The sequence below is a fragment of the Myodes glareolus genome, chromosome 10 (assembly GCF_982192425.1).
Source record: "Myodes glareolus chromosome 10, mMyoGla1.1, whole genome shotgun sequence".
Taxonomy (NCBI): Eukaryota; Metazoa; Chordata; class Mammalia; order Rodentia; family Cricetidae; genus Myodes; species Myodes glareolus.
Genome location: NC_142035.1, coordinates 9091644 through 9113837, shown reverse-complemented (window position 1 = coordinate 9113837; position 22194 = coordinate 9091644). Strand labels below are relative to the sequence as shown.

The 22194-nt window shown below is 47.0% G+C and overlaps 1 protein-coding gene across 2 annotated transcripts in view; it reads left to right on the top strand.

Moving 5' to 3' along the window:
* The window catches only part of Tshz2 (teashirt zinc finger homeobox 2), a 454298-nt gene that overhangs the window by 253273 nt on the left and 178831 nt on the right, over positions 1-22194 (top strand). The window contains exon 2 of one of the 2 annotated variants that reach the window (XM_048441172.3): positions 5554-8487. In XM_048441172.3, coding sequence (XP_048297129.3) covers positions 5554-8487 — 2934 coding nt within the window. Of the gene's footprint in view, positions 1-5553; positions 8615-22194 lie in introns of both variants that reach the window. The other variant, XM_048441171.3, reaches the window with a different exon arrangement.

The window sequence follows — 22194 nt, the reverse complement described above, 5'->3', positions numbered from 1 at the left end:
TACAGAGGACTCTTTCTGTGACTTAGAGGGACCAACTGACAAAATGATCCCGTCACAGCCAGGTGTGTTAAATGGGATCTTGGTCAAATTCTGGTTTGTTTTCGAAAATCTGGCTTCGGAAGCTTTAAAGGCTTTTCAGGTTAAAACTTCAGTTTCACCTCCTCTGCCATCTTAAAAACTGTCCATGTTTTAACCTGCGAATTTATTTTTCAAGGCAAACCTAGGACTGTACTGTCGCAAAGGACTGATAGCTAACAAGAGACCGCCTGTGAGTTATTTTTGTACAATCTCATTGAAACAATTTTTACTGCATGTTTTTTAGAACAAACAAAGCAGTTGTCTTTTTTTAAAAAGCGGTAGTTTTCTTTCTAGTTTTTAACTTTTAACATAAGAAAAATTTTTCAAAAACGTAAGGGTTTATTTCTAAATTTACCCACATACTGTTGAAGTACAAAGAATTCAGGAGATGATCCCCCTAATGTCCAGGGAGCACACACAACTAAGCTGTGATGGAGTTTGTCTTCCTATGTGAGAGGCAAAATTAGCCCACAGTGTCAGGCAGCCTGTGTGTGGCTCTTTCTCGCAGCAGAGCCTAAGTGCTCGTGTGCCGCAGTCTTGATGTCTATTCTTAATCTTCAGGCTTAAGTGCAAACCCACACTGCAGAAACTTAGGCAGCAAGAAAGCCAGTGGCTCCATCAGCCAGAAACCATGGTTCTTGGGGCCGTCTTGTCTCCCTGCGCACACTGATAAAGGTGGCTGTAACTCACACCTGATCCGTTTGGAGGGGGTGATCGCTGCTCACGCTGCTCACGAGAGAGCCGGTCCTCCTGCTGAGTAGCCTGAGGTTGCAGAGAAAATGATATTCTGGTCTGATCTATTCATTCATTCAAGCATCTGTGGACAAGGTGTAATTGTGCCAGGGTGGGACTTGGTACTAAGAGAAGCAAAGTTTGTGAGGTGGATTGTTGGGGCAGATGTTTTAATTTCGTGTTCAGGGAGAGAGGTCCAAGCCGTCGGTAAACACGGTTAGGCCGATGCTGCGGGATGGCTAAGTCGTGGGCTCTGGTTGAATTTACAGAAAGAAGGAAAAGTGGCCAGAAAAAGTATCTTTTTGAGACAGGGTGTTGTCCAAAAGGCAAAGAGAATGAACTCCAGGGAGGTGAAGTCTGCAATTGGAGAGTTCCGTCTCAGCTGTCAGTTTTGATTTGCTCCTTAGCTGCGCAAAGCCGGGAGGGTGTGGCTGCCCCTGAGGGTAGAGCCAGGAGGCGTCCAGACACCAGATCCGATTGGCTCCTATAGTCAGCCCTCAGAGTTTGCATTTCACATTAAGTGTACCAAACCCTTTGCCAGAGTTAAAACAGGAACTTCCTGGCCTGACCATTTTGCACAGAATGTTCTAGCAACAGAGTTAGTGAACACCTGTCATTCCAGATCTCCAGAGACTAAGACAAGAGAACTGTAAGTTCAAAGTCAGCCTGGGTTGCATTCAGAGAATCTGTCTAAAACTGAAGAACATTCTAGGGGGTGGGATAATTAGGAGTGAGGGGTCTATCATCCTGTCCTAGGGGACAGTACGGCTGCCCATCTGAGCAGAGGAAGCATGGAAGGAAACCGGTCTCACGAGTCTGTCACTGAGACAAAGAACTAACAGGGTTGGTTCATTTGCTCGCTGTCCTGGAGCTCAGGTTTCTTGTGGCCAGATTCACACGATGGCCAGGGGTGGAATTAGAAAATTGGTGGGATTAGAAAATTAGTTTGATCTTCAAGCCAAAAATCTACAAAAAGATTCTACAAAGTGTTGTCCCCCCCATCCCAACCCACCACCCCCGCCTTGGCAGCATTATGACCATTCTTTTTGCTAAACAAGTGTTCATAAGAACGAATTTGCCACTCATCTGCTTATAGCCAGATTTGCACGTGATGCCCAACTCATTAAACAATTCATCGACGGCGAAAGACGGAGCCGTTATGCGCCCAGCCGCCCAGGTTCTGGCCACCTTTCCATGCTCACCTCCGCTGCCGGTGGCAAACAGAATCGCTTGGATCAAGTGAACAATTTTAAATGTTTAATATTAAAATGTGGTTTCGAGAAACTCCTTGGAACCCTCAGCCATTGTTAAGATACACTCCCTTTGACAGGTGCGCCGGCAGTTTTTTTTTTTTCCTGAGGCTTTTCAACGTGTTATTTTATCGGGTGCATGAGATTTAGTCTATTCTGCGGAGGCAAACAGACAAAAAGGGTCTCTCAGCACGAGTTACTCTGCTGTAAAGGTTATAGTAAACATGTCAATGCCTAATTAAGCAGAAAATTTTATCTGTATTGTGGGGGAGGAGTGTGCTGTCTCCGACTTTTCTTCTGGGGACTCCATTTAGGACAAAGTAGATTGTGAGGTTGAATGGGTCCTTAGGAAGCTCAGCACCAAATGTCAGCAGGGGAGAAAGAAGGAAAAATAGGAAGGAGCACTACTTCTTGTTCCCTGGCGGAAAATGAACATATTGATTGGTAGAGGTATGTGTGTCTGTGCGTCTGTGTGTCTGTGTGTCTGTGTGTGTGCTCGCGTGCATGCTTTTCCCTCTCTCTATGATTGTACTACCCAGAAGCACGGTGGCAGTGTGTTATAGCCAGAAAAGTCATGGATGATGTTGTTTTCTTGGTATTTGTCCCAGAGTCAGAACACCCATTTCCTTTTCAAAAGTGACCGAGTTTATTTCGTAAAGTTTGCCTGATCTCACTCCCAAATGTGAGATCATTTCACCAAGAATGGTGGCTCATGCCGACAATACCAGCACTGAGGCAGGAGGATTGTGAGGACTCACAGCCCCCTTAGGGCTACAAAGCGACACTCAAAAGAAACAGCAGCAGCAAAGTGCCCACGTCTCATGGCTAAAATGTATCTGATTTTTGAAGTATCTTTCATGGTCTCAGGAAACTTTTCTTTTTTTATAATTAAGAACTTTCTCCTTGAACGTAATCGTGGAATACCTCTTTAGAATGCTTACGTTAGTCTTGATGGAAGAGAGGAAGATGTCAATCACAGGGAGGGTCTGGTATGATGTGGGCATTCGGTTGTTTCGAAATGCAGTTTTCGTGCAAGAAGTGGCCATTTATTAATGGTTGCTTGGCTGGATTGGATAGTTTTCCTTTCTTCCAATCAATTTTTGGCACTAGAGACCAGCAACACCAATTTAATGAAAAATCTGCTTGTCAGTTTGCTGGGAAAGCAAAAAAGCAGCTCACCAATAACAATAAAATAACAAACGCAACCATAAAACTCGTGGCCAGACTGAACTTTTGCATTTTATCTTGTTTTATGGATGCCTGCCCTCAAAGCCATAGGCCCTTGTCTTCAGCATTCCCACAATCCTCTCTCTAGCTGCTTAAAGATCGACCAAATTTCACTGCTGCCCTGGGAAGATTTTCTTATTCATTAAGTTGGCAGTGGAAGGAAGAACGGCCTGCACGAAATAATGAATTCTTTCGACAAACAGCACTGGGTTTTGTGGGGACCCTGCAGGGTCTGCAACTTTCTCCGTTTTTTTAAGCCTCAGTCTCCAGACCCCTAAAATAATAAACAGATGACAGCAAGTACTGTATGTGGATGTTAGAGGAACACAAAAGGACATTCTCGCAGGCTGGAAAGATGGTTCAGTGGTCACTGCATGCGCATGAGGACCAGAGTTTAGTGAGCAAGCAACCACATACATGTCAGGCAGATGTGACAGCCTGCCTGTCACCCCAGCATTCAGGAGGCAGATACAGGGAACCCACAGAGCAAGTTGGATGGATAAACCAGCTGAATGAGCCAGCTCTAGGCTCATGTGAGAGAGAGATCCTGCCTCAGTCTATACTAAGGAGGGGAGGCTCCGAGGGAGGGGAGGCTGCGAGAAGGTCCTGCATCAATCTCTAACCTCCACATGAGGCTGCACATGTGCCCACACACATGCAAACATGAATACATACACACACCAAAATGATTTGTAGTGATTTACCTGGGAGGAGAGAACAATTTCTCAATTAAAATTCTTCATCTTCAACAGCAACAGCGTCGATAGCCCTGACTACAGATCCCTCCTTCCTCAGGCCCTTCTCTTTCAACTCTCTCTGCCGGCCTTAAATGCAGGGACACCTCGTGTCCAAGTTGGAGTTTTGGTGGATGGGAAGACCAGAACCTGGTCTAGGGCTTGTGTTTTGTTTTGTTGTTTTTTTTTTTCCTGCCATCAAGAGGGAGAGTGATGTTTCTGAGGGAAACCTTGCATTAAGGCCATGCTAACCCTGCAGATTTGAAGCCAGGTCTCTTTTGCATGGAGACATCTTTGGTTGCCGTTTATCCGCATGCCTCTGAAAGGCCAGGTGGATAAAATGAACCTATGGGCATAAATAGTCACATTCCCCATTGGCCCTGATGGATATTTGTGCATTAATTCTCCTTTGCGCCCTCTCTCTCGTGCCTTCATTTTCCCTATGCAATTACTGGCCCTCGGTCCTCTCAGAGAAGGGAAAGCATGCATTCCCCAATAGCATTTTACATCCACAAATCAACTCTATAATTGGCACCTCGTGACGGGTACCCACAAATCACAGTGCATTTGAAATTACAGGAACAAGATCGAGAGAGTATTTTTAGCCGTGTCTGGGAAGGTCTTCATAAACCCGTGTGAGAGTAATAGACTAGCCCCCAAATCTCCCTTTCTAACACCATTCCCCATTATTTTAAAATCATTGTATTTGCTGAGCTTACATAATTTTTCACCCATTGGTAGGAGATTGTATTTGCATACTCCGTGGTCTCTCTCCCAGCAACTCTCTATAAATAAAAATGCTACAAAAGAAAGACACACGCTATCAAAGACACAATGGCTATGCATCCAGGTTCCTCTTTAGACGGATGTATGCTGATACTCCCAAGTGCCTTGGGACTACTTGCCACTGATGTGCCAAGGGCCAAGCTAACTTTCTTAGGAGCCAACACTCTCCCGTGCTGTGATGCTGGTAGGATTTGCATTTTGATCTAGATTTCCTGACAGTCACACATGTGAATTTAGCCACTGCCTCATTATAGGAATATCTGAATGATATTTGATCCCTTAATGGTTAACTCGTGATAGTATCCATGCATAGAGAATTATGGTTTTGCCAAGTTAAAAAGAAACAGCCAATGGATGGCACGAAAGACATCCTTCGGTTCCTGGGATGTACTCGGTTGCCATAGTGCTTGCCTAGCACGCATAAAAACTGGGTTCCATCCACAGCACCACAGGAACTGAATGTGATGGTGCACGCTTGTCATCCCAGCACTGGGGAGTTAGAGGCGAGAGGATCAAGGGTTCACACCCTGCAACATAGCAGATTTGAGGCCATCCCGGGCTACATGAGGCCCTGTTCCAAAATTAAAATGCATCATTTGTCTTTCTCCCTGCCTCCGTTTTTTACCAGCTTGTGACTGGTGAAAGTCTAGATTAAATTGCTATTCAGTTGAGCCTGGGTAAGTGGGGACACGGGGACAGACTCCGAGAGCCGTTACGTTTAGTTCATCTCTCTGTATCTCTTGCAGGCTATGCCCAGGAGGAAGTTCTGAAGGAAGAGGAGGAAATAAAGGAGGAAGAGGAGGAGGAGGAAGACAGTGGTTCAGTGGCTCAACATCAGGGCAGTAATGACACGGGGACAGATGAGGAACTAGAAACAGTCCCAGAGCAGAAGGGCTACTTCAGCTGCCAGAACTCGCCAGGGAGCCACCTGTCCAACCAGGACGCGGAAAATGAATCTCTTCTGAGCGATGCCAGCGACCAGGTGTCAGACATCAAGAGCATCTGTGGCCGAGATGCCTCGGACAAGAAAGCAAACGCTCACCCCAAGCTTCCGAGCGAACCCCATAACTGTATGGATAAAATGACAGCTGTCTATGCCAACATCCTGTCAGATTCCTACTGGTCAGGCCTGGGCCTCGGCTTCAAATTATCCAACAGCGAGAGACGGAATTGTGACACCCGCAATGGCAGCAGCAAGAATGACTTTGATTGGCACCAAGATGCCCTGTCCAAAAGCCTCCAGCAGAACTTGCCTTCCCGGTCTGTCTCTAAGCCCAGCCTATTCAGCTCCGTGCAGCTGTACCGGCAGAGCAGTAAGATGTGCGGCTCGGTGTTCACCGGGGCCAGCAGGTTCCGCTGCAGGCAGTGCAGCGCGGCCTACGACACTCTGGTGGAGCTCACCGTGCACATGAATGAGACGGGCCACTATCAAGATGACAACCGCAAAAAAGACAAGCTCCGACCCACGAGCTACTCCAAGCCCCGGAAAAGGGCCTTCCAGGACGTGGACAAAGAGGACGCGCAGAAGGTTCTGAAATGCATGTTTTGCGGCGACTCCTTTGATTCCCTGCAAGACCTGAGCGTCCACATGATAAAGACAAAACATTACCAAAAAGTGCCTTTGAAGGAACCGGTACCAACCATTTCCTCTAAAATGGTGACACCAGCCAAGAAGCGTGTTTTCGACATCAACAGGCCTTGCTCCCCGGACTCCACCACGGGGACACAGGCAGAATCGTTTTCTTCCCAGAAAAACTCCAACCTTCAGCTGCCCTCCAACAGCCGCTACGGCTACCAAAATGGAGCCAGCTACACCTGGCAGTTCGAGGCCTGCAAGTCGCAGATCTTAAAGTGTATGGAGTGTGGCAGCTCCCATGACACCTTGCAGCAGCTCACCACACACATGATGGTCACGGGTCACTTTCTCAAAGTCACTAGCTCTGCCTCCAAGAAAGGCAAGCAGCTGGTGTTGGACCCGCTGGCCGTGGAGAAAATGCAGTCGCTGTCCGAGACCCCAAACAGCGAGTCTCTGGGCGCTAAGCCGTCAAGTAACTCTGCCTCTGACTGCGCGGCCTCTAGCACCGAGTTAAAGAAAGAGAGCAAGAAGGAGAAGGCGGAGGAGATCAACGAAGACGAGCAAGGGGCGAAAGGCGAGGAATACGAAGACCCTCTACAGAAACCTCTCGACCCCACCTTAAAATACCAGTATCTGAGAGAGGAGGATTTGGAAGATGGCTCAAAGGGTGGAGGGGACATCTTAAAGTCACTGGAAAATACTGTAACCACGGCCATCAACAAGGCCCAAAACGGTGCTCCCAGCTGGAGCGCATACCCGAGTATCCATGCAGCCTACCAGCTGTCAGAGGGTGCCAAGCCACCCATGGCAATGGGCTCTCAGATACTGCAAATCAGACCCAACCTTGCCAGCAAGCTAAGGCCAATAGCACCCAAGTGGAAAGTCATGCCGCTTGGCCCTGTGCCCACAAACCTGGCCCTGTACACTCAAGTTAAGAAGGAGACAGAAGACAAAGACGAAGTCGTAAAGGAGTGTGGGAAGGAGAGTCCCCGTGAAGAGGCAACATCTCTCAGTCAGTCTGAGGGGGAGTCCTTCTCCAAAATTGAAACACCCTCAGAATCCAGAAAGGCTGAGCCCTGTCCCTTGAAGGAGGGAGAGAAGCCACTGAAAGAGAAACCAGAGCCATTAGAACCTGTATCTTCTCTGAGCAACGGGTGCGCACCGGCTAACCACACCCCGGCCCTGCCTTGCGTCAACCCGCTCAGCGCGCTGCAGTCTGTCCTCAACAACCACCTGGGTAAAGCTACTGAGCCTTTGCGCTCACCTTCCTGCTCCAGCCCCAGCTCAAGCACAATCTCTATGTTCCACAAGTCTAGTCTCAGTGGAGTGGACAAACCGGTCCTAAGTCCCTCCTCCTCCAGGCCGGCCAGCGTATCCCGACACTACCTGTTTGAGAACAGTGACCAACCCATTGACCTGACCAAATCCAAAAGCAAGAGGGCCGAGTCCTCGCAAGCACAATCCTGCACGTCCCCACCTCAGAAGCATGCTCTCTGTGACATTGCCGATATGGTCAAGGTCCTCCCCAAAGCCACCACCCCCAAGCCAGCTGCCCCCTCGAGGGTCCCGCCCATGAAGCTGGAAATGGATGTCAGGCGCTTCGAGGATGTTTCCGGCGAAGTCTCGACTTTGCACAAGAGGAAGGGCAGGCAGTCCAACTGGAACCCCCAGCACCTCCTCATCCTGCAGGCGCAGTTCGCCTCGAGCCTCTTCCAGACATCGGAGGGCAAATATCTGCTCTCTGACCTGGGCCCACAGGAGCGGATGCAAATCTCAAAGTTCACGGGACTCTCGATGACCACCATCAGCCACTGGCTGGCCAATGTCAAGTACCAGCTTAGGAAAACAGGGGGAACAAAATTCCTGAAAAACATGGACAAAGGGCACCCCATCTTTTACTGCAGTGACTGTGCCTCCCAGTTCAGAACCCCCTCCACTTACATCAGCCACTTAGAGTCTCACCTGGGCTTCCAAATGAAGGACATGACGCGGATGGCGGCTGACCAGCCAAGCAAGGCGGAGCAGGAGATCTCCCGGGTGTCGTCGGCTCAGAGGTCTCCAGAAACAATAGCCGGTGAAGAGGACACAGACTCTAAATTCAAGTGTAAGTTGTGCAGTCGGACATTTGTGAGCAAACACGCAGTAAAACTCCACCTAAGCAAAACGCACAGCAAGTCACCCGAGCATCACTCTCAGTTTGTGACAGACGTGGATGAAGAATAGTCCCGCAGGTACGGGTTTGCTCCCAGGTGATGGGGACCATGGCCTTGTGAGGAGCATGCTCAGAGGAGATGGGTCTGCTCAGAGGCAGAGGGTGTCTCCCGAGGCCACGCAGGACCGTAGTTTGCTGGCATAGACTTAATTTTTACAAAAGACAGAACATGAGTGGGTCCCAGCCATTCCCCCATGTCCTTCAGGTCAGTGGGGAAGTAGATAGAATGCGTCTGAAAGAGGTGAGGCTCTTGTGGGACACACAATTCCCTTAGCATCCTAAGGCCCGACCTCTGAGAGGACTAGATTCCATTCTGCCATCTGCCTTCTCACGGCAATGCTAATATAGAGAGGAGAAGAAGTGAGCACTCCAGTGAAGATAGAGGACTTATTAGGGCCCATCATATACAGAGATAGCTTACTCAGTTCACGAATGGCTTAACGTTATCTTTATGGTCCTTGCAAGGAATACATTCTATAGCTAACTTCTATCAATGGTACCTTTCCACTCCTTCCCTGTTTCCTTCCTACATTCATTTTGCTACGGAAGAGCAGGTACCCCTTAAGGGGAAGCGCTGGGGTGCACTGTTCTCTATGGAACAGGGAGATGAGAATGGAGGAGGCTTTTGTTCCTCTCTCACCTTTTGGTTTTCTTTAGGATAAACTCGGGGTTGAGTCCACCATTAACAGACAGATGTAAAGCCTCCCTGAGAGTTTATTTTGTGTATAGAGATGAATAGCTTGTAACCCGCATATGGTTAAGGACATTGGATCCATCCCACAGCCTCAAGGTAATTTTTTATTGAGCTGGAGGTACAGTTAGGTAGCAAAACACTTGCCCAGCATGCCTAAGGTCCTGGGTTCAAGTCCCAGTGCCGAAAGGAGAAAAGAAAAGAATTTGTACCATATATCATAGAAGTTCATGTCTTGTATAGTTACCAGTAACCAAGTTACGTATGTCACCTCCAGGAGAAAGGACAGAGACCAAAAGCCAATGCCTTAGCAGATTAGTCCCGTAGGCTGTTTTCAAATGTTGAGCATAAGCAAGGCTGGATGTCAACAACCCTCCCTCATGGGACTCCTAAGCTTCCTTTTCTCTACCCTCCAGCATGACACTCCCACACTCTAGGGACCCCAACACATATTTAGATTGACCTCTGCCGGGGCTACACCCCAACACAAGAACCCAACCTGAAGGAAAGCTTCTGCTTTTCCCAGCCCAGCTTATACCCCACAGCATTACCAATTTGCTCTTAACTCATTCACGACAAAGTCTGGAAAGCTGGTAATGGCCTATTGTATGAACTCCCACCACCCCCTATTTTCAAAACATTTACTTTACACGGGAGAGGGGAGGGGGGTGTTCAGGTCAAGCTCTGCAGGTGTGAGTGGTAAGGGAGTTCCGGGTAGAGCAGGGTCCTTATTAGGCAAGGCTCTGAGTGCCCAGGGGCAGAGAAGTTCTGAGTGTGAGGGCTGGCAAGACAAAAGACAAGGAAACACATGCTTGACTTGAGACTCACCCTCCGGGTGGGCATCCATGCTTCTGATTTGGGTGGGCTCCAGTGAAGACCACCCCCGTTGTTTGCATGCTTTTATCATGAAAATTAAATGTTCCAGGCAGATTGATCTCCAGGTTTCCAAGCATGATTGTACATCTTCCCTTATTGAATGGAACGCTGTTCTGCATCTGTTGAACCCACACGTGAGCTCGGGGTTCTGCCTCATGCTATTTATTTGCCATATCACATTTTAACTTTTTATGTAATTAGCCATTATGCTCTTCTGGACCTTAAAAAAAAAGGTGGACATACATAAAGTACCTAGAGACAAGAAGTATGTTTCAGATCTAACAATTGTGGGTCCGAACCACAGTGAAGAGGAAATAGGTGATGTTTATTTTATGCTATAATAAAGACCAATTTTCCACCTGTTAGGTCTGTAATCATTTTTTAACTGCGATATGGAAATAGGGAGAAGGGAGGAAAAGGATGGTTTCATCCATCCTGAGTCAGAATCTGAAGCGTGCACTATTTGTTCTAGAGAAGTGAAAACCAACCGATAATTTGGGGAATATACACAATATATATACTTGTAAACCCAAAATCCACATGGGTAAGATCACTATTTTTGCATCTGTCCACATTTGTAAAGAACAAATACTTCTAATTTAAGACAGTTTGATCACAATAGAGAGTAGCAAAGCTCTGGCTTCACGCATTCATTGCCGTGCTGGGATGTCAGACCGTGCTGACGTCAGAGGTTTGGGGTCATTCCGTCCAATGGGAATGTCTCACGTGTGTTAAACAGAGAATATGGATGCTGGGTGTATTTGTGTTTGAGGGAAATCATTCTAGTCTGCTTCAATGTTTGCCCTGATGGGTGACGAGGTGATGTCTTGGAGCGTGGCTTATCTGGGAAAGAACACTCCACGAGAGCTTTTGTGGAGGCCCTGCCCACTTCTGAGAGCTTATGCGTACAATGGTTTGTTTCCGCTGTTTTTTCTTAATTTTATAACTTTATTATCAAAGAAAAAACCTGACGGTCTTAAATGACCACAGGATTCTCCTGTCACCTGAAATTCTGATCTTAGCTGATGTGGAGGACGGAGCAATGTGTGAAAAATGATGTGATATTTTGGAAAAACATGAGGGTGTGATGGGGTAGTCAAGAGTTTACCGTATCTATGTGTTTCTAGATGACATAAATTCCAACCTGAATTTTCTTTCCTCTCATGGGCCTACGTTAAATCCTGTGAGCACCCTGCCAAGTAGCAAAGTCAATGCTCACTTAAGATTCCTTAGAAAATATTAAATGGGCACCCCCTCTTTTAGGACATAAGTCTTCTAAAACAATCACACAACATATTTGTATATGCCTTTAAAAGTCTCTTGCTCTTGACTAGAAATTAAAGAGAGTGTAAATCACTGAGTCTCAAATGCATAAGGACTTCAAATTATAGTCATTACCACGTAATACAGTGTACGCATTGAACAGTACACCTAACCTTGAGGTTGCTGGCAGAAATGTATTCTAGTCCAACAAGCTACCTGCCACTTCTGTTATGGATGGCTTGATGGGAATGTATGCTCAGGGCGAAAAGCATGGAAGGCTGCCAGATAAGATAAAAGATGGACGTCTAATCCAGTTGAACTTGCCCTTCAGATAAATCACGGAGTCTTGGTATAGCTGTGTCCCAAATAACATGTGGACCATAGTTTTATCTTCAAAAAGAAGTCATTGTTTACATGAGATTCATTTTTTAACATGGAAACCTGTAATTCTGTCCTTATTAATCACGTAGATTACATACCAGTCTAGGGAGAGCCGAACAGGCTGGAGTCAGTAAGGCCTGTAAGAGGTACACGCTGTTGCTCCGATCATTAAAGAAAGACCCTTCTTTCCATTCCTCCTCCCTCAGCAAATGCTGGTCATGTTTTACCTTGCACCCCATTCTATTTAGTGATAGTGCGTAGCCGTGAGCCGGCAGAAACACCAATTATAATAGCAAACTGCCAGAATTTGTAGCAAAGGCTTCACAAGCATCACATGCTAGTCTCACAAACAGTCCTCTAAAGTGTAGGTGGGTCAAAGAAATAATGGCACAGGCACAGTACTGCATCCCCCAAAGTCCCACCACCTCTGACCTTCATGTATGTATTAGCTCAAACAAAGAAGGCCATCGGCCCATGGCAAACATGGTAGTGATCCCAGGAAATTAAAATAATGGCCAAAACGAGGGTCTGCCATGGAGGCCAGGGGTAGGCATGCAGACCGCAGCTCACAGGGAGCTGCTGAATGGAGTGCACAGGGGGGACCCTTCCCCCGTCCCAGGGTAACAGAGATGAGGAGCACTCATTCTGGGGAGGATGTGGATGCTCAGATCATCCCCGCACCCCGACTTCCAAAGTCATCCCATCCACCGTGCTGAACCCTGTTTTATTTGTAAGGTGGGGACATTATAGCCTGCCTATAGGAAGGATTTGAGAATTGTATAAATGCATGGGGTCTCCTTGCAGAAGGCCTGGTATTCAGTCAGCCCACAGAAGGAGGTCCTGCAGAATCTGCACAGCCCTTCTCTGTCCTGGAGCCTCGCTGGAAGCACCTAGGCTCGCCAGTCCTCTCCGCTGACTGGCTCGTGGCCAGATAGCTGTTGCCCTTGCAAACGTCAGCCTTTGAGCGTGGTAGCAACAGCACGGCTATCATTTATCGGCCTCTTCCTAGGAGTCAGGCGTGGCTACACTCAGCACCCTCATTTTGAAGAAAGGAAATCCTCAGTGAATAGGTCCCTCCATTCACACGCAGTCAGCAAAGGTGGGAGCCCCAGCCTCAAGCACCACACATCTATCCAACGCTCCTCTGCTACCTTCTGCCCTGGGTCTCCTCCTCCTCGCCTGAGCTGAGGGCCCACTGCATGACTGACAGACAATGCAGGGGAAAGGCTGGAACATGAGGGTAAGAGGTGTGCCAAAAACAAGGGTTCCCCAGGGCTTCTAGGAAACTCCAGCTGTAAACAAATGAACCGTGATGGCCTAAGGGCAGAGATGCGTTATGGGAAACGTGTCCTAAAGCAATTTCGCTATTGCATGGACATCACAGAATGAGCACAGACAGCCTTGTTGTCACTGAGTGCCGGATCTCAGGAAACCACCATGATACACAGAGTCAGATGTTGACCAAAACAGAAAATTACACAGAAATACGGGGACCTAGGGATGAGCCATGGGGTGAAGCGGGCCTCCTCCTTCCTGTCATCTTAATTCTTCCATTTAGTTGCATGATAAGCATTTGTATAATGTATCTAACCAAGACATTATCCCAATCCATGTGGGCATATGGATATATCATTTCCACTCTCGGGAATTCATTTTAGGCGAACAAAATAAGATGGGAACAAGTGTGTTCAAGGGTGGTTTGGCCACAGGTGGAGAGAAGATGAGAAACCAGGCCGCAGGGTCACGTAGGAAGCCCTGGCCCTTCTCAAGTAGCAAGAACCAGATGCAGAATCTTTTCTAATTCTCTTTTTCGTTTCATTTGAGCGCTCTGCCTTACCTCCCCGGGCACGTCGCCCCGTTGCACTTTCCCTCTCATTTGGACTTCTGAACGCTCAGTCTTGACGTGTGTAATTCGCTGCTTTAATATAGATCAACATTGTTTTTAATTTACCCCAGTCTGCCATCACTATCATCTTTTCATTTAACCAGACATGATTCTGGAGTTTTTTTTTTTTCCTTTTGCTAAATTGAAACTCCATGAGCGACAGGGAGTGCAATGTTTTAATTAGCTCATATTTTTTATATGGATTTATGTCTTTAAAATACATTTGTGTAATTCTTCAGCTAAATTAAAAACGTCTTTCTGCAAAAGCGAGGAGGGCAAATAAAGAGTAAATTGCGTCATTAGGTTAGGAAGACGCCCGAAGAAGGGGGGAAGCCGGCTGAGGGACACAACACACAGTGCAGGGGCTGCTCTCGGAGACCATTTTGAACTAGCCCTTCATTTAACGAAGTGTTTCTCTATAAAAGTATTAAGGGGAAAAAAAAGGCTTGGGGAGGGATTTTTTTTTCAAGGTCCCTCATAAGTAAACAGGCCGTTACCTTCCACGAGCTCATTCTAAAGCAACCTGCCGCAAAACAAAACAGAAAAATACAAGTCGCGATGATAAACCGTTTTCCTCTGCATTTCTCTCTTTGTCTGTTTTTTTTTTTTAACTATCAAGTTTAAAGCTTTCCACGATGCTTTTTTTTTCCTACTTTTATAGGAGACAAGTGACATTCCGTGGTAAATGCGAGAAAAAGCCATGCAGAACTGAGATCTCTCTAATGCATTGACACTAACTTGCCCTCTATTGTTGGAAATGAGCAGGCGCTCATGATTGTTCATCAAACAGCTCCTAATGCTGTGAAGGCATTCAGCTATAATTTCTCCGTGCATTTATAATTACTGTCATAGGCTGCACACCTCGGTGAGCAGATTAAAGCTATAAACTATTTAGCCGCGGCTCTCCGACGAGGGACTTGATTTGTCTGGCAGGAGGGATTTGTTAGGGAGCTTGACACTTCACATAAAAACGACTCAACTTGATGAAGAACAATGCAGTTTGAGCAATGCGGGGATTTTAAATCAGTGGGGACGCCACGCCCCGCAAGAATCACAGGGCAGTTTGTTAAATGATATGTAGGCCAGGGGGATGCGGAATGCGCTAGGATCCATCCTTGCTCAGCTGACTTTGCTCCACTCTCCTCTGGAAGAGTGGAAGTTGGTGGGAGATCCATTTGTAAATGTTGTAGGAGGCTCATCAGGCAAGGGGGAGGGATGTCAACACCCCCAAGGGACAGGAAACTCTGTGACTAGAGGGCATATACACACTCAGGATGCCAGGAGTCCATGGATATCATTGGGTGACTTTCACATTAATGTGTTTGTGTGTGAGAGTCTGTAGGCACATGATATATTCGAGAGTGAAGTGTATCTCCAGCAGACTGATTGTGCGGCTTCTAGCTATAAAAGTGAATAAAGGTATTTTCTAATTCTGCTATCTTGTAAGTGCTGGTGCTCCTGAACCCGGAGCTACTGGTATGTGTTAGCTGTTGTCTGCATGTGTCAGCTTGTTTTGCTGGGAATTGAACTCAGAGCCTTGACCATTCTAAATAAGAACTCCACCTCTGAGATACACTCCCAGGGTGTGTGTGTGTGTGTGTGTGTGTGTGTGTGTGCCCTCTCCCCACCTGGATGCTATTGCCATTCATCTCCCCAATTTTGTATCTTTTGTGATAGGCTCCCTCCATATACTCCAGGCTGGTCTTGAACTCGCAGACACCCTGCTTCTGTTTACCTCTCTGTGTTTGGATTCCAGATCTGTTTGATAAACTTTTCTATGGACTTTGAACTTACTGTGGAATCTACTCACCCACATCTCACAGCCATAAATAAACACAAACTGATCTGAAAGTGTCATTCAGGATCAAGGCCTCCAGAGTACCTACAGATAGTCAGAATTAAGTGTTTGTCCTAAAATGTCAGGGAGTGACAAACACAAGCACCCGAGAGCCGGAAAGAAGCACACGGGTCAGCAGGCTGGGCACAACAGTGGCAAATTAAAACAGCGAGACCCACAGCTTTAACATGGGGACAAGAAAACCCTTGTCTTTGTGGGAAAACATTGAATGTTTACACTGACGAGTTTTATGAGTGTGCTCTGGGTTGGTTGTTATTGTTTGAACACTCTTCAGGCTAAACATGGCATATCAGAAACCAGATCTTCCAAATTACAGTTTGGCAAGACAGATGAGGCCAGAGGTCCCAATTCCTAGGTTCTTTGTCCCTTCGAGCTCCACGACCCTAGAACCCCAGTTCCCACACCAACGCACCACTTCCAGCTGTGGAAGAGCTGTGGGCTCGTCAGGTTGCTCTTGCACGAAGCAGAAAAGCAGTATGATTTTCAAGGTGCCAGGCAGTCAGGTTTGCCGAGTACTTGGCCGGGAGAGGTCCCAGAATTTAGGCAGTGACCGGGGAGACTCCCAACACGCTGGGCTGAGATGGTCCCCAGTGTCCTTTGACAGCTTGCTCCTCCTTCCACAGTCCCCACCCTCCTCCTGCTTCTCTTCTCTCCCCCATAAGGGCACTAGCCCCACTGTGGGTGCAGCTGGTGAAACGGTACCCGTGCTCTACTCCCAATGATATTTCATCAATGATAATGTTCCTAACACATCTGGGCCAATGATAATCGTTCAATCCTCACAGTGGATCTGTAAAGCAGATATCATTCCCCTTGTGGAGATAAGAAACCGCAGGCTCATGAGAGAAGGGGCTCCATGAACCCGAGACCCACAGAAGCAGGTGGCAGAGCTGTAACCCCAAGCCAGGCCCTGACGAATCTCCCCTCAGGGCTGTTCACACAGCATTCATCCTGCCTTCACCGTGGTGCTTCTGAGCTCTGTGCCTTTAAAGTGTGTAACCTCTTTAGGGACTGATGTTTTAGGTCTGGGTGACAAAGGGCTGTGGAAGTGGCTTGGTGGGTAAAGCACTTGCCTGGGAAGTGCAAGGACCTGAGTCTGATGTCCAGAAGCCATGCAAAGCCAGAGGCAGTGACCCGTGTCTTTAAACCCAGTGCTCCTGTAAGGACATGAGAGGCAGGAGCAGGAGATGCTCCGGGAGCCCATGGGCAGCTGCCCTGTGTGTGTAGCAACTGAGCAAGTGATAAAGAGAGTCTGCCTTAGACAGAGAGGTGAGAGGTGACCATCCAACCCTCACGTGTGCACACAGCACGCCCACACCCGCATTTGCTTACAGAAACATGAATATGTGAGAGAGTACACAACACACACACATACACACACACCACCACCACCACCAAAAAAAAAACCTGTATACACTTCAATACTGTCAACATTATCACAACATACAACGTGCTAAAAGATAAAATAACTAAGATAAAATAGGGTGGCTATGCCTCAGTTATGCTTATTACAAACAATGGAATGTTCTGGTGTGCCCAAACACTACCTAGAAAGCTGGAGGCCCAGAAGAACCCTGTCCGCCCACCAGCTCTAAACTCATGCCAGCTTTAGCTCTTACCAGCCACTGGTACTCTTACCAGCATACAAAGGTCCTTGGCTCAGCCAGACTCCTGTGCAGTGATGTTGGCCTTCGGTGGGTTGCTTCAAGGCATGTATAGACTACCATGTGAAGCTCTCCTCGTTCACTCAGGCACCAGAGTCAAGCACTTCCTGTTTGCCCCCATAAGCATTCTCCATATGTGCCATCCTCTTCAAAACCCAAGGATGACACACACAGGACAGGCAAGTCCCAGGTGTGGGTGCTTGCCAGACAGACGGACAGTGTCATAATGCAGGCTCGCCAGAGGCTTTACAGGAGCTCAGGAAAGGCCTCTTGAGTGTCACCTCTGAACATTTTGGTGAAATTTAATTGTCCCTGAGCGGTATCAGGGAGGTGGGACTCTCAAGACATGATTAGGGTTAATGGTGACATCGTGGTGTCTGTCAGTTATTCTGGGAGGGAGCCCGCTGTGCTGAGTGTGCGCTCTTGACAAGAAAAATAAGTTGAGAGACGGAAGGTGTAGCTCTTGAGCAGAATGCTTTCCTAACAAGCTTCAATCTTTGGCTTCCATCCCCAGCACCATATAAGCCAGACATGGTGATGTGTACCTATAATATCAACAGTGGAGAAGTGGAGGCAGGAGGATAAGAAGTTCAAGGTCCCCACTGGCTGTATAGTAAGTTTAGGGCCAGCCTAGGCTACTTGTAACCTTCGTCTCAAGATGAGAAAGGGAAGGAGATGTGTCTGACTTCCCCTGTCTTCTAGGGTGTGACAGCTGCTGACAATTACAGCAGAGCCACCAGGATGCAAGCTCTCACCAGAGGCACCTTGGACTTCTCAGGTGTCTATAGCCACAAACCAAATGCAGTTCCCCACTGGAGTCACCGTGCTATAGAGGCAGAGACTGCACTAGGAATCCCTCTGTCCTGAGACCAGTCAAGCAGCACCAGGACAGATGAGGTCACCAGGAAGATGGGAGATCACACCAAGACACTGAAGGCAGTAGCCTTCCTGGTTTACACATGAGTGCTGGGGACCAACTCAGGTCTTCATGTTTGCCTGGCAAGCCCTTTGCCAACTTGAGACACCTCCCCAGTCGCAGACATTGGCGTCTCATTTTACTGATCAGACAAAATAACTGTAGGCTTTGGCTTCAGGACTTGCACACTTCTTTTCAATGCTAGCCAAGACCCTGCCAGGGTGGTAGCATTGGGAGGCTCCTCTCAAATCAAAGCCTTTTCTCTGAGGTTTCCCAAGTAGAGGCAATTTCATTCTCCATCATCACAAATATTAAGAGTCATTTCTATATTAATAACAGAGTTATACTATTATTTTTTTTCAAAAATCCAATGAATATTTGCTGAGCATCTGCCTTGTTACAGACCCTAAAGAGGATGTTGGGGACACCAGGCAGTCATGGTGACACTGTCACCTCATGGTGCTCCAGTCAGGTGACAGTCATCCAATCACAAGTGAACGAAGCACACTGATGAGAAATGTCACCAAGGAGAGGTCTGTGTGGCTCTAAGAAGGGGCTTGAACCTGGGAGGGAAGGTTGAGGAGACAGTCAGAGATGGTGTGCAGGACAGCTGGGTGTTAGTGCCCATAATAGGAAGTATGATCCAGATCAGAGGGATTCGTGTTCTGAGGCCCTGTGATGAGAGAGATGGAGAAAAATACAGGAGCCCAAGAGAAGTGATCAAGAGGGGAGAGGGCGAGAGGATGCGAAGTAAGTTGTGGTCCCTTGGTGGCTCCTATCATTTCCGCCTGTGCCCGCCCATTGCTGGCACCCTTCACTCATTTCGACGGTCATCCAGACGCCTATTGCACAAAATGACCCTGATGCTCACAGTCACACTGAAATCTTCAAGATCACAGTCAACAGCAAGGGAGGACGAGGGACCGACTTCCCCCAACTCTAAACACACATTGCTTCTACCATGTGGCCATTGTCACCTGTACCGCCCCTTCTTAATCCAATAACTCACTTTTGAATCTGTCTAGTGGGCATCAGGTGTCAGCAAGAGCCGCAGTGAGATGCTCATACACACCTAGTAGAGTAGAGATGGCTCAGTTGGCTGAAAGCTTGCGGCTTGAGCATGAAAACCTGGGTCCCCTGCATCCACTTAAAAAGTACAGCATAGCAGCATCCATCTGTGACTCCAACACTGGAGAGACAGAGATAAGTGCATCCTGGGGCTCACTGCCCAGTGAGACTAGCCAAATGGGCAAGTTCAAGGTTCAGGTAGCGATACTGGGTCAAAATCAAGGTGAAAAGTGGTAGAGGAAGACACCAAGTATCAAAACCTGGTGTGTGCATCCCATACACATGTGGGCACATGTGCACACACTAAATCATTTATCATCCATCCATCCATACATGCATATTATATACATGCACAAATGAATGAAACCAAGCAAGGAATAGACAAGTCCTAAGGCATTAGCCAACACTGGTATCTACTGAGGACTTCGTGTCTGCTAAGCCCGAAGTAAGCAATTTCCAGAGATGCTTTTGAGTTCTCCCAACATCTTCTAGAAATGGTGATTTGAGCGATCTTGGTTTTTGCTACAGTTATGAAAAACGGAGTTCAAAGAGTTCAAGGGATTCTTCTGGGGTCGCTCTTGTAGTAAATACTGCAGCTGGGTTCAAACTCCTCCGCGAGAGCTGTGCTCTTAGACCTCTGTGACTTCCCAAGGGCCACACTTGTGCGGTGGCACAGGAGAGTTGGCTGGGTCACTGAGAATTGGGGTCCTCGGGTTTTGGGGGAAGAATGTGTAGAATTTGAACTGGGGAAATATCTCAAGATATTTGGGGCATATATATGAATGCCCACTCGCCTAAAATATTTTTCTACTCTAATCTTGGATATCTCCCCCAAATCTATGTTCTCGGTGGAATATGAGTTGAGTTTGTTCAGAATACAGACCAGAATCTGAATTATTTACATTCATTTTGGCGTGTAGAGTCATAAAGATGGGAACCTAGGGACCAGAAGTGGCTCTTTCTAAACAGGAAGTAAAGATGCTTTTGTCCCTGTGTGCTATTGACATACAAGTCTGGGTATGGCCACATGAGGCAGGGATCAAGCGTAAGTGATGTTACCAGGCCATGATTCCTTTCTATCATACAAGACGCATGTGGGGTCTGGATACTGACTTCCCTGGTTCAAGTCTGTGGTGTGTTTCCTTTCCCACATAGGAGTAATGGGTTGGGCTTCAAATGCTGTCTTCAGAATTAATATAATTAGTGAAAATGAATGATAATTGTTTTCAAATATCCATCTCAATTTGTTACTGTTCTAGTGACAGTCTGTTGCTATCTCTGATCAAAAATCAAAAAGTCTGAAGAGAAATGTGTATTTTGGTTTATGTGTGAGGGTTACAGCCCATCATTGAAAAAGTCAGAGTAGGAACTCAAGACAGGAGCCTGTAGGCAGGAATTATGGAGGAACACTACCTGGTGGCTCGCTCTGGCTCACTCCTTAAGCCATCTCTAGCTAGGTTGGTTTTTTTTTTTATTTGGGGGGGGGGGGTATTTTGCCCACATGTATGTCTGTGAGGCGTGTGTGCAGTACCCATAGAAGCCAGAAGAGGGTATCAGAAGTCCTGGGGCTGGAGTTACAAATGGGTAGAGCACAAATTCCAACTGGTCTTAATAATAAAAACCCAGAGTGAGATATTAGGGGTGAAAGTTGAAAGATCAGAGAAGCAAAGCAGTCAGTCACTAGTTCTTACCTCTATGAAATTCTCAGACAGAATGGGATATCCTGTCTCTTCAAGTCCTTAGACTGTATGCCGTCTCTACAAAGCCTCAGACCAAATCCCAAACTCCTGTTTTCTCCTGCCTTACATTCTTCTCTCAGACCAGCCACATCCCTTCCCCTTCCACCTCCCATGCTGAGATTAATGGTGTGTGCCACCACTGCCTGGCCACAATGGCTAACTCGTGTAGCAAGTTCAGCACTCTGCACTTCAGGCAAGCTTTATTTGTTAAAGCACAAGCAAAATATCACTATGGTGTGAGTTGCTATATGGGTACTAGGAATCAAATCTGAATCCCCTGGAAGAACAGTACTCTTAATTGCTGAGCTATCTTCTAGCCCCTATCCAGATTTTTTATGTAAGCAATGATTACTTCCCCAAAGAATGGTGTCTAAGGGTCTCTGTTGCTGCAAAGAGATATCATGACCATGACAACTCTTATAAGGAAATATTTAATTGGGGTTTGCTTACAGTTTCAGGGTTTAGTTCATTATCATCATGGTGTGAAGCATGATGGTTTACAGGCAGACATAGTGCTGAACAGGTACTGATCAGCAGGCAGCAGGAAGAGAGAGTGACACACTGGGCCTGGCTTGAGCTTCTGAAGCCTCAAACCCCACCTCTCTGTAACATGTTTTCTCCAAGAAGGCAATACCTACTTCCACAAGACCACGCCACCAATAATGCCATTCCCTATGAGTCTATGGTGCAATTTTCATTCAGACCACCACAAATGGTGTAGCCCACAATGAGTTGGACCAGCCTCTCAATTAATAATCAAAACAATCACTCACAGACACTCCTACCAACCAACCAAATCTAGGCAATTCCACAATTAAAGCTTCTCCTCTCGATGGCTCTAGGCTATATAAAGCTGACAATTAAAGCTATGATGTTTCATTTGACTAATTACTGTTCAAGTAGAATCAACCAGTCTCTTCTTCACAGGGCCATGATGTAGATTAAAGAGATTGTTGACATCTACAAGCTAAATCATAGTAGGCTCAGTTAATCTGAAATATTCTTGTCCTGACTCTCGGAGTCTAGGAGAGACTTCAGATTTCTCATACCTGACCCTAAGTCCCACCAGTACAACGTCTCGCTGATTCTTAGTGGCTTCTTCCCAGATGTGCAACTTACGATGCTAGTCCTCCTGTGAGACTGCAAACACTCAAAAGACTCCAAATATCCGGATGGCCGAAGGAACCTGGAGCGGATCGCAGTAGCAGGAAATGAGCTCACAGTCTCACTTCTCATCCTGAAATTTGTACTCCACATT